Genomic DNA, 13,148 nt, shown 5'->3' on the forward strand with positions numbered 1-13,148 from the left:
TCTCATTAGGTGTTCAATGCTGCGGGAGTAGAGATGAAGTATGGAATTGTGACATGACAGACTAAGGACTCAGGATATGGCATATACCTGTGAAAACTTGGGCCAACTTCTGAATCTTTCAACATCAGTTTTCTTGTCTGAAAAATAGAGATGATACTATTTTCTTCATAGAGTTATGATTTATTCATTCTTCATTTATTAGCACCTTCTATGTTCTACAAATAATACTAAATGTGGAGGTTATCAAGATAAATGAGGCAGGATCACAGCAGTCAAAAAACTCATGGTGGAGATATATAGATAGAAACTAAAACTGAAAAAAAGATGAGAATAATAAGAAATTATGAAGGACTGCTTGAAAGATGTTAACTTCTCTATAAATATCATGTAACTAATGATTTCTTACATTGTCAGGCACAATCACTCCTTCCTTCAGCCTTATGTCAAGGCCCCTTATCAATATTTTTACAGCCTCTCTAATTTTTTTTCTGTCTTGCTTCAGTGCTGTGTCCATTCACACCATCCTCCTTCTGCTCTCCCAACATCACTGTTATATCTGTGCTGTTTCTAACCAATCTAGGTAGATTGGTTAGAAATGTAGCACATTCCACTTTTCCAGCACCTAAATTCCCCACCCTCTCTTTTTTTCAGCACTCAGGTGCCCCTACTTATTGTGGACCCTTGTGGAAAACTTTTAGGAGAAGGAAAACATCCTTGAGCTCTATGGCATTTGAGAGGAAGAAGACCCTGGCTGTAGAGCTGCTCAGGGTCCTGGTTTGAAACCTGACTCTGCTCCTTGATAGCTGGATGGGAAATTATAGAACCTTTCTGTGCCCCCGTTTCACTTCAGCAAAAAAGGAGATAGTACTAATAATATGAACCTCTTTTTTAAATGAATATTTGTGGCATCTTTAATTAGTACTAAGGAGATCAGTCCTGGGTGTTCTTTGGAAGGAATGATGCTAAAGCTCAAACTCCAGTACTTTGGCCACCTCATGCGAAGAGTTGACTCATTGGAAAAGACTCTGATGCTCGCTCGGAGGCAGGAGCAGGAGGAAAAGGGGACGACAGAGGATGAGATGGCTGGATGGCATCACCGACTCGATGGACGTGAGTTTGAGTGAACTCCGGGAGATGGTAATGGACAGGGAGGCCTGGCGTGCTGCGATTCATGGGGTTGCAGAGTCAGACACGACTGAGCGACTGAACTGAACTGAAGCAACTGAGCATGCACGCACGCACGCACGCACTTAATGCCCGGTAAGCAAGTTCTCGCCATTTGTTTTCTTGTCTGTTGTTGCAGAGATCACCTTATTTGATGAAAGGTTGACAAGCCCTGGAAATGTCCTAAGCTCCATCCCCTTCTCTGCTCCCATTGGGTCTCCTGGAACACAGGCTCCAGGGTCTCTTTCTATATGATGGAATAGTGAGAAGCAGCAGCTGTCTTCATCAGCCCCACCCCCTACTCTGCTTTTTCTCTAGTGGAGAGAAACTTAGTTCCTGATGAGGTTCAGGGGAGAGTTCTAAACATGTTTTCCTCCAAAAACAACCAGGTGATAACTATCATAGGATTCTACAGAGCAGACACATAAGCCACTGATATTAGAGGTAGAAGTTTTTGGTTTAATGCCTGAAGCTGTTGCTAACAGATTTAGAGTGACAGGGGAAGCAGCAATGTGGTGGGTGTGGCAGTAAAAGCAGAGAGAGCTATAGCTAAGAGCCCAGTTATTTCTCTCCTTTTCTCCTTTATTTCTCCCTCTTATCAACTGCCTTATTCACTTACTATTTCTATGGTGTCCCACCCACCTTTATTCCTTATCCTATGGTATAAAATGACCAACAGGAATTAATCTCAATTAATAAGCAGTGGTCCAAGAGCAGGAGACTTCTTTGCTTTTATATTTGTTGGTGATAAATGTCCACTGGTTTCAGTAACACATTCTAGTTCTAAAAAGGTCCATAGACTGCACATTATATCTCCTACTTTTGGAGATAGGATCTGACTGCATTCCAGTATTTAGTCATGTTCTAGTGCTAAGCTTGAAACCAGGTTGCCAGTTGGAATTAAGCTGATGCATAATACCCAGGTCTCCCGCATTATAGACAGACGCTTTACTGTCTGAGCCACTAGTGAAGTCCGATGCATAATAACTCTCACCCAATTTGGAGATTTGAGTGCATGTGTTTATCTAGCTGTCTCTACCTCTCTTCATAGAAAATTCAGATTTCTTTGTAAACATGGTATAATTAAGTCATGTTGTGTTCAGTCTCTCAGTCATGTCCAACTTTTTGCAACCTCATGGACAGAGAAGCCCACCAGGCTTCTCTGGTCTATGGAATTTTTCAGGCAAGAATACTAGAGTAGGTTGCCATTTTCCTCCTCCAAGGAATCTTTCCAACCCAGGGATTGAATCTGCATCTCTTGTGTCTCCTGCATTGGCAGGCAGATTCTTTTAACACTAGTGCCACCTGGGAAGCCCTAATTAGGTCATGAAGAGAAGTCAAATTCCGTCAGTTAGAGCTCTGATTCTATACCAATTTTTTTGTGCTTGAGAAAATTTCTTGGTTTTTCTAAAACTAATTTACTGTCATACATAATAGAAGAAGCACATTTCTCACAAACTGTATTTTGATTATGACAAAGAGCCATAAGGAAAGTTTGTTAAAATAAAAAGTTAATTAACAAGTACATTAATTCACATGAATGATTACTCACAAGTGATTAGAAGGACCCAGGGCTTAGAGGCCTCAAAAGTGACCCACAAGCAGAATTTTTGTAATAGTATCTATGGTATGTGCTGATAATATCATAAAAGAATAAAACTTGGGCACCATTTTATTTTATATTTTAGCCACATCTCGTGGCATGTGGGATCTTAGTTCCCTGAGCAGGAATCAAACCCATGTCCCCAGCAGTGGAAATGGGGATTCTTAACTATTGGATTGCTAGAGAAGTTCATGGGCATCGTTTCAGTTAACACATTTCCTCTTCTTCTTTTTCCTTTACATTCTCTAACATCTTATTCCTCCCCCTCCTCTTATTTTACTTCTTTTATCTCCATTCCACTTCTTTCTCTTTCTCCTCCCAATCTTTATTCAACTCCCTTTTTCATGAGCTATTTTAACTCTAGGTTTCAATGATTTGTGACAGCAGCCAGACATACTGCTTGAGCACTGAGCTTGTCAAAGTAAAGAAATATTTCATTTTCATATGTTCACAAAAGTGAATAATAGCAAAGATATAATAATCTTGAAATATCTGCATTCCAATACTTTCTTATACACTTACCTATTTTATGATCCATGTTGTAAAATTGTACTGAGGGAACAATATGTAGGGATTATCAACTACAGGTATTAAAGTTACTACTCTATTCAGTTCAGTTCAGTTCAGTCACTCAGTCGTGTCCGACTCTTTGCGACCCCATGAATCACAGCACGCCAGGCCTCCCTGTCCATCACCAACTCCCAGAGTTCACTCAGACTCACGTCCATCGAGTCAGTGATGCCATCCAGCCATCTCATCCTCTGTTGTCCCCTTCTCCTCCTGCCCACAATCCCTCCCAGCATCAGAGTCTTTTCCAATGAGTCAACTCTTCGCATGAGGTGGCCAAAGTACTGGGGTTTCAGCTTCAGCATCATTCCTTCCAAAGAAATCCCTAGGCTGATCTCCTTCAGAATGGACTGGTTGGATCTCCTTGCAGTCCAAGGGACTCTCAAGAGTCTTCTCCAACACCACACAGTTCAAAAGCATCAATTCCTTGGCGCTCAGCCTTCTTCACAGTCCAACTCTCACATCCATACATGGCCACAGGAAAAACCACAGCCTTGACTAGACGGACCTGTGTTGGCAAAGTAATGTCTCTGCTTTTGAAAATGCTATCTAGGTTGGTCATAACTTTCCTTCCAAGGAGTAAGCGTCTTTTAATTTCATGGCTGCAGTCACCATCTGCAGTGATTTTGGAGCCCAAAAAAATAAAGTCTGACACTGTTTCCACTATTTCCCCATCTATTTCCCATGAAGTGATGGGACCGGATAACAAGTGTTGAAATTCAAAGGGAATCAAATATTTTAAAAAGAAGGTAAAATCAGTTTTTGATCAGAATGGAATGGACAGAGTTTTGAGAAGAATTCAAAAAGGCACTGACATTGATCAGAATGTTAAATGATGGGAAGGATTTGATACAGCCTTTACTGGAGGGAGCCTGGTCTAAATAAAAGGAAAACTATCAGTACATAAGTAAATGCATGAAGATGGAAAGATACGATATTTCATAAGATTATAGTGTAAGTCATTATAAGGGAAAATTTTTGTTGCAATACAAAAAATTGGCCAGCTAAATTAGTGACAAACTTGTGGAGTATTTAAATGCAAATATAAGCAGCATTGAGCTTAATTCACTAATTCATGGAGAACATTTCAAATGTTGCCACGGAGAGTGACTCAATCACAGCTATGCTTTAAGATGATTATGTTTGAAGAAGGAGGAGTCTGGACAATCATGATAAGAAGACTAAAGATTTAGAATTGAGTGAAATAATAAGTTTGGAAAAGAGGGGAATGTCTGAGAGATATGATAGTTAAATATGGTTAGATCAATTAACTAATTAAATATATAAGGAAAAATAATTAAACGTGGTCTCAATGTTATAAGCCTGAGTGTTTGTGTTAGAGGAGAGGTGATGACTGAAATAATCAAGGCATAAAAGGTGGGAGTTGAGCTCAGTTTTGCCATGATAAATTGGAAGTGTTGGCAGGACATGTGATGAAAGTGTTTAAGAAATTGTTGGAAATACAGAAGTGAGCTCCAAAGAGGATAGACAGGTAAATATATTGTTCTGAGAGCTTGAACTCATAGAATCAGGAAAATCTTCACTCTGAGGTCATACAGTGTCCTGTGCTTAGGAGTGGCCCGTGTGTGATTTAGTGATCTGATGTTGCCATCTTGAAATTTTTAATAATTTTGAAAAAAGGGTACCACATTTTAATTTTGCCATGTGAAATATGTATTTGGTCCTGCATGGGGCTATGAAAGATTGACAAGGGAGATGATATAGACAGAGGAGAGGAGGAGCTACTTAAGACGCTTGAGGAAATGGTCCCGTTGATAAGTCAAAAACTAAAAGGAGACCAAAATATGGAGTCTCATTGTCCCAGGAAATTCCAAATAATGAGTTTTTAATTCTTGGATGGATATGATAACTGTAGATATGAAATAATTTTTAAATAGTGGAGTAAAATGATCAGCATTTAGTGTTTATCAAACAATAAGTTAAAGACTGGTGAACCTCACCTTTTTTTTTTTAATGGATTTCTGATTTATCATAAAAGGATGTGATCAAAGATATGGATGAACATTCAGATGAAAGAAATACGTAAGACATGGAGGTTCCATGCCTTGTCTGAGTGCTTCACTCTCCCCAACTCTCCATATGTTCACACCCATAAGTTCCTCATGTGCATGCTAAATCGCTTCAGTCATGTCCAACTCTTTGCAACCCTATGGACTCTAGCCCACCATGCTCCTCTGTCCATGGGATTCTCCAGGCAAGAATACTGGAGTGGTTTCCATTTCCTCCTCCAGGGGATCTTCCCAACCCAGGGATCGAACTCACATCTCTTACATCTCCTACATTGGCAGGCACCACGTGGGAAGACTGTAACTTCCTCAAGACATTTTAAATATCATTTTGTTCAACTAAGACATAGAAAGAATGGATAGGGGAATAACTAGTCTAAAATAAAGGTTCTTAACTAGGCATAAGATTTACGAGATGTCCCATATTTTTTGTCCCACAGTGCATCAGCCATCATAGAGGAAGTTAAGATATGGCAAAAAGAAATAACATATCTACTACAGATTTCATCCTCTTGGGCCTCTTTCCTGAGTTCCAATATGCCAGCCTCCTGGTCTACCTCATTCTTCTGGTCTACCTCATTGCCCTCACAGGGAACTCCATACTCACCTTCCTGATCTGGCTGGATGTTCACCTCCACACTCCCATGTACTTCTTACTCAGCCAGCTCTCTCTCATTGACTTGTTCTACATCTCCAGCTCAGTTCCTAAGATGGTCATCAACCACTCTTTGGGGAAGCACAGCATCTCTTTCATTGGCTGTGGAATCCAAATGTTTTTCTGCCTGAGTCTAGGTGGTGCTGAGTGTCTCCTTCTGACCTTCATGTCGTATGACCGATTTGTGGCTATTTGTAATCCCCTGCAATACACAGTCATCATGAATTCTAAGGTCTGTTTGCTCATAGCAGTAGCATCATGGACTGGGGGTGCTCTAAATTCACTCATTCAAACCATCTACACCATGCATTTTCCCATATGTGGTCTAAAGGAAATAAATCACTTCTTCTGTGAGATGCCAGCCATCTTAAAGCTATCCTGTGAGGATACTTCAGATTATGAGATGGTGGTATTTGTGGTAAGTATCATATTTATCCTCATCCCTTTCAACCTCATAATTGCCTCCTACATTCAAATCTTCCTCACTGTTCTCAAAATGAAATCTCCTGAGGGGAGGAACAAAGCTCTGGCCACGTGCTCTTCTCACCTGACTGTGGTGAGTCTCTACCTGGGGCCAGGCATAGTGGTGTACATGACACCTGGCTCCTCCCACACCCCAGCATTGGATCAAGGTCTTTCTGTGTTCTACACTCTTCTTACTCCCATGCTGAACCCCATTATATACAGCCTGAGGAACAAGGAGGTTGTGGGGGCCCTGAGAAAGGTCCTGAGGAAGAAGCTGGTATCAAAGTAATTTAAGAAATATCATTACCGTAAATCTAGTTTCAATATGGAAGTCCTGGCTTGCTTTTTCTTCCTCTACACAGAATTCCTATTTAGGAACATATATTATTTTAGAAATATTGACTATCCAGTTACTTTATTATGTTGGAAACAAAATAATTAAGTTCAGTTATGAGTTGCTTTCATAGAAATATTTGGAGAAAAAGGCTTTAATAGCACATAGATGGAAGCATATATACGCAGTTTCCTAATTCATCCACAAAAGTGGATGAGGATTCCCATTGAAAGGTTGTTGTTGAATCATGCGAATACACCGGGATTCTTGGCCCCCGGAGGAGAAGAATTCAATCCGGGGCCAGAGACGAGGCTTGATCGCTCAGAGCTTTTGTGTAATAAAGTTTTATTGAAGTATAAAGGAGATAGAGGAAAGCTTCTGACATAGGGCATCAGAAGGGGCAGAAAGAGTACCCCCCTGCTAGTCTTTAGCTGGATGTTATATAGTCACTAGCAGTCTGTTAATGAAAGAAAGGAATATCTTAAAATTCAGAATGGCACCAGGCCCCTCACCCATAAGATGCGTTTTGGGATAAATGGTTTATCCTGGGCCATAAAATGATTAACTTGAATCTTGAAGAAGGGCAGACCACCATACAAATAGTTTCATTTACATAGATTAGGGGAACAATATCCATACTGGTTTGTCAAGTAGGTTCTGGGCCAAGAGGCGGAACCGACTTGGAGACAGAGTTTGGGGTAAAGGCATAGTACATTAGCATAGCTTAAGACAAACATTTCCATAAGAAAAAGGCATTGGTTATCTCTAGACTCGAGAATAGCTAACTTCAGGCAAAACCGGGTGTCATTATGGCAACACAATATTTTAAGAGAAACCTCCCTTTAAATTTGTATAGAGAAGGAAAAAATATTGCTAGTTTGTTTCCTCCTGCCGCTTAAGAGAGATAAAAATGTCTGACACTTGCAGGCTATTTCCTCTATTTGGAGACCCCTGGCCTTCCTGCCTGTTACCCTCTCACCATCATTTTTTTTTAATCATCACAGAGATAGAGAAAGCTGGGACTACTTATTCTAACATTTGACCAAGTATCAGCCTGGTCTGAGAGTAGAACAAAGAAAGAGATAGGGTCATTAATTTTCTCCAAGAAGAACTGTTTTCTCCAAGTTAATAATATTTCTTTTGATTGAGTGAAAACCAAATTTATTTCTTTGACAACTATTAAGGAACAATTATCTATTGACTGTATTTCATATCTTTTAATTTAATGAAATCGCATTCTGACCTCATAGTTACAGTAGGAGTTTTCAGAGATTTGTTACTTTACAGTTTCTTAGTTCTCTAACCTCATCTCCCATTATTCATTTCTCTCAGATAAACAAAACCAACATATCTTTGAGAAAGAAATTTCAAGGACAGATGGATGTCCAATCCCTCCCCACTTCCTATGAGAAAAAGTTGGATGGTGAAAGTAGGGGAGCGATAAAGGAGAGATGAAGACAGTACAGTGTTTTGTTAGTAGATTGTATCTCATTACCCTATCAGAACCTCATGGAGGTCAGCAATATTATAGCCAAACAAAGGAACTGTGTCTTGATACGCAGGGAAACGATTCCCATGATCCCTTCACGATCTCAGAGAGACAGAACATTAGTAAAAGTAATAGTAGCTGATATAACAGATATCCCTCCCAAATCTTAGCTCACTAACACAATAGAAGTTTATTTTTTGTTCATAAAAGGTCTAATCTTTAGAGAGGTAGAATCTGTGGTTCTGTTCCTTACAATCAGTGATCCAGACTGACATAGGTTCTGACATCATTAGCATGTGATTTCTAAGATTGAATGGGCTTTGGTGTATATCCAGCAAAAAGAAGTGCAGAAATGTCTGAGATGGTCTTACAGGCTAGTCAGGGAAGTGGCAAACATGACATCTACCCATATTGAATTTGTCAGAGTCTTACACCATGGGCTTTCCTGGCAGCTCAGTGGTATAGAATATGCCTGCCAATGTAGGAAATGTAGGTTTGATCCCTGGGTAGAGAACATACCCTGGAGAAAGAAACGGCAAACCACTCCAATATTCTTGCCTGGGAATTCCCAAGGAGCTTGGTGAGCTACCATCCATGGGGTTGCAAAAGTGTCAGACACAGCTTAGTGACAACAACAGCAAGTCCTATGCCACATCTTACTGAATGGTGGCTGGAAAATATCTTCTAGCTGTGTCACCAGAGGAAAAGAAAATGGGTATGGTGAATACTTAGCCAAATAATTGTGTATTGTGCCCTGGTTGTTGCTGTTCAATCACTCAGTCATGTCAGACTCTTTGTGACCCCAGTGACTGCAGCACCCTAGGCTTCCCTATCCTTTACCATCTCCTAGAGCTCGATTAAACTCATGTCCATTGAGTTGGTGATGCCATCCAACCATCTTGTCCTCTGTCATTCCCTTCTCCCCCTGCTTTCAATCTTTCCCAGCATCAGGGTCTTTTCTAATGAGTCGGCTCTTCCCATGAGGTGGCCAAAGTATTGGAGGTTCAGCTTCAGCATCAGTCCTTCCAATGAATATTCAGGATTGAATTCCTTTAGAATTAACTGGTTTGATCTCCTTGCAGTCCCAGGGATTCTCAAGAGTCTTCTGCAACACCACAGTTCAAAAGCAATCCTTCAGCGCTCAGCCTTCTTTATGGTCAAACTCTCACATCCATACATGACTACTGGGAAAACCATAGCTCTAACTAAATGGACCTTCGGTCAGCAAAGTAATGTCTTTGCTTTTCAATATGTTGCCTAGGTTTGTCATAGTTTTTCTTCCAAGGAGCATGCATCTTTTAATTTCATGGCTGCAGTCACAATCCACAGTGAATTTGGAGCCCAAGAAAATAGAGTCTGTCACTGTTTCCATTGTTTCTCCATGTATTTTCCATGAAGTGATGGGACCAGATGCCATGATCTTCATTTTTTGAATCTTCAATTGTAAGCCAGCTTTTTCACTCTCCTCTTTCACCTTCATCAAGAGGGTCTTTAGCTCCCCTTCACTTTCTGCCATAAGGGTGGTGTCAATTGCATATATGAGGTTATTGATATTTCTCCCAGCAATCTTGATTCCAGATTCTGCTTCATCCAGTCTAGCATTTCACATGATGTACTCTGCATATAAGTTAAATAAACAGAGTATCAGTATACATCCTTGACGTAATCCTTTCCCAATTTTGAACCAGTCCATTTTTCCATGTTTGGTCTTAACTGGATCTTCTTAACCTGCATACAGGTTTCACTAGGCAGGTAAGGTGGTCTGGTATTCCCATCTGATTAGGAATTTTCCACAGTTTGTTGTGATCCACACAAAGGCTTTAGTGTCGTCAATGAAGCAGAAATAGATGTTCTTCTGAAATTCTCTTGCTTTTTCTATGATCCAAAACATGTTGGCATTTTGATCTCTGGCTCCTCTGCCTTTTTCAAATCCAGCTTGAATATCTGGACGTTCTCGGTTCATGTACTGTTGAAGCCTAGCTTAGAGAATTTTGAGTATTACTTTGCTAGCATGTGAAATGAGTGCAACTGTGTGATACTTTAAACATCCTTTGACATTACCCTTCTTTGGCATTGGAATTAAAACTGATATTTTCCAGTCCTGTGGCCACTGCTGAGCTTTCCAAATTTGCTGGCATATTGAGTGCAGTCCTTTCACAACATCATCTTTTAGTATCTGAAATATCTCAGCTGGAATTCCATCACCTCCACTAGCTTTGTTCATGGTGATGCTTCTAAGGCCCACTTGACTTGGCACTCCAAGATGTCTGGCTCTAGTTGAGTAATCACACCATTGTGGTTATCTGGATCATTAAGATCTTTTTTTGTATACTTCTATGTATTCTTGCCACCTCTTCTTAATGTCTTCTGCTTCTGTTAGTTTCATACCATTTCTGTTCTTTATTGTGCCCATCTTTGCATGAAATGTTCCTTTGGTATCTCTAATTTTCTTCAAGAGATCTCTAGTCTTTCCCAGTCTATTGTTTTTCTCTATTTCTTTGCACTGATCACTGAGGAAGGCTTTCTTATCTCTCCTTGCTATTCTTTGGAAGTCTGCATTCAAATGGGTATATCTTTCCTTTTCTCCTTTGCCTTTCACTTCCCTTCTTTTCTCAGCTATTTGTAAGGCCTCCTCAGACAATCATTTTGCCTTTTTGCATTTCTTTTTCTTGGGGATCACTGCCTCCTGTACCTGTTATGAACCTCCATCCATAGTTCTACAGGCACTTTATCAGATCTAATCCCTTGAATCTATTTGTCACTTCCACTGTGTAATCGTAAGGGATTTGATAGGTCATAATAGAGTCAATAACATAGTTACTGGCTTCAGCAAAGCAGTTGAATAATACACATGCTCTTCAGTATCAAAAGAAAGAAGCTACTAAAGGACATGCTCACAGAAACAAGGTAAAATGAGAGGTTAATTGCATAATATGCTAAAAATGTTTTTTAATTACAGCAAGCAACCAGATTGGGCCTCAAACAGTTCATTTCCTATGAAAAACTATATTTAAAACTGTTTTCTCACTGTTTTATACAACTCAATTTTTCTATCATATCATAAAATAACTTGAAAAGTTGTTGTGTGTGTATAGCATACCTGTGCATGTGTGCTAAGTCATCTCAGTCGTGTCCAATTCTTTGTGATCCCATGGACTGTAGCCTTCCAGGCTCCTCTGTCCATGGGATTCTCCAGGCAGGAATATCAGAGTGGGTTGCCACATCCTTTTCCAGGGGATCTTTCTCACCCAGGAATCAAGCCAGCATCTCTTATATCCCTTGGGTTGGTAGGAGGGCTCTTTACCACTAGCACCACCTGGAAAGCCCAGTATCCTTATAGTACTTTGTAGTATTCATGATGTATTTATCACCTGAGAAAACTGAAAAATTATTCTAATTAAATCCCAAATAACATCTACCATATGGTTCTCCAGAACAGTGACTCTTAAACACATCTGGACCATGTTAAGTACCCTGCTTAAGTAATGAAAATGAGAACTAAGATGCATTTCTTTCCTGAGCTCTCGTTACTCTCAAGGATTTACCAATCATATTTATCAAATTGAATATAACATATTGTGAAAATATTATGTGCCATAAACTATGCTAATGTTTGTGACCAAAGTCCCATAAAATGCATATGAATTAAAATCTGTCTATTTTTAATGTTGGGATGGGCACATCAAAAAGACTACAAACAATACATGCTGAAGAGTACGTGAAGAAAAGGGAACCCTCTTACAGTGTTGGTTGAAATGAAAACTGATGCATCCACTATATAAAACAGTATGCAGTTTCTTTTTAAAAATGGAGTTACTATATGATCCAAGATTCTCATTCCTGCACCTATATCCAAAAAATGAGAAATGTAATTTGAAAAGACATATGCATCCCAATGATCATATCAGCACTATTTATAATTGGCCAAGACATGGAAGCAACCTAAGTGTGCATCAACAAATGAATGGATAAAGAATATACACATACACAATGGAAAATGGAATATTACTTCTACAAAAGGAATGAAACATTGCCATTTGCAGCAATGTGAGTGGGCTTAGACATTATCATACTAAGTAAATCAGACAGAGAAAGAAAAACATTATATGATATTATTTATATGTGTAGTCTAAAAATAGTACAAGTGAACTTACTTACAAAACAAAAACAGACTCATAGACATACAAAACAAACCTAGAGTCATCAAAGGGAAGGGATAAATCAGAAGTAAGGGATTAACAGATGTATACTACTATACATAAAATAGATAAACAGCAAGGATTTGCTGTATAGCACAGGGAACTACATTTAATATCCTGTCATAACTTGTAAGGGAAAAACTCTGAAAAAAAATTACATATCTGAATCATTTTTCTGTACACCTGAAACTAATCAAATCTTGTGAACAAACTATACCTGAGTAAAAAATAATGTTGGGATGAGCAGACTTCCAAGTTTAGTACATTTAGGGAGTGTCAAGGAAGATTCCTCTGAGGAAGTTTACTTTTTAAATTGAAGTATTGTTGATTTATGATGAAGTTTGCTGAAGTTAAAACATGAAAATAGGGAGTAACCAAGTTGAGGAAAAGAGAAACTGTATTTCAGGATAAAGAACAGAAAGCAGGGGATTCTAGAATTTGTGAAGTACTTAGGGTATTGATGTCTCCAAGCCTTCGTGATCGTAACTAGCAGGAAAGCAAAGAGTGGTGGGAAATAAGTTTGAAGAATTTCTTGTCTTGAGTTCTCCTGAAAACAGAACCTGATACAGGGACTTGGGAGATGATCTCAGGAAGCAAGAGTGATACAGTAGGGAGAGTGACATAGAGAAGGTGGAAAAATATCAA

The 13,148-nt window shown here is 39.4% G+C and overlaps 1 protein-coding gene across 1 annotated transcript; it reads left to right on the plus strand.

Moving 5' to 3' along the window:
• Positions 1–5,831: 5,831 nt before the first annotated feature.
• On the plus strand, positions 5,832–6,770 carry OR2BB12 (olfactory receptor family 2 subfamily BB member 12). The gene has a single exon (NM_001390679.1). The coding sequence runs from the start codon at positions 5,832–5,834 to the stop codon at positions 6,768–6,770; it is 939 nt and encodes a 312-aa protein (NP_001377608.1).
• The last annotated feature ends 6,378 nt before the right edge of the window (positions 6,771–13,148 follow it).

Source organism: Bos taurus, chromosome 7 (genome assembly GCF_002263795.3).
Source record: "Bos taurus isolate L1 Dominette 01449 registration number 42190680 breed Hereford chromosome 7, ARS-UCD2.0, whole genome shotgun sequence".
Lineage (NCBI taxonomy): Eukaryota > Metazoa > Chordata > Mammalia > Artiodactyla > Bovidae > Bos > Bos taurus.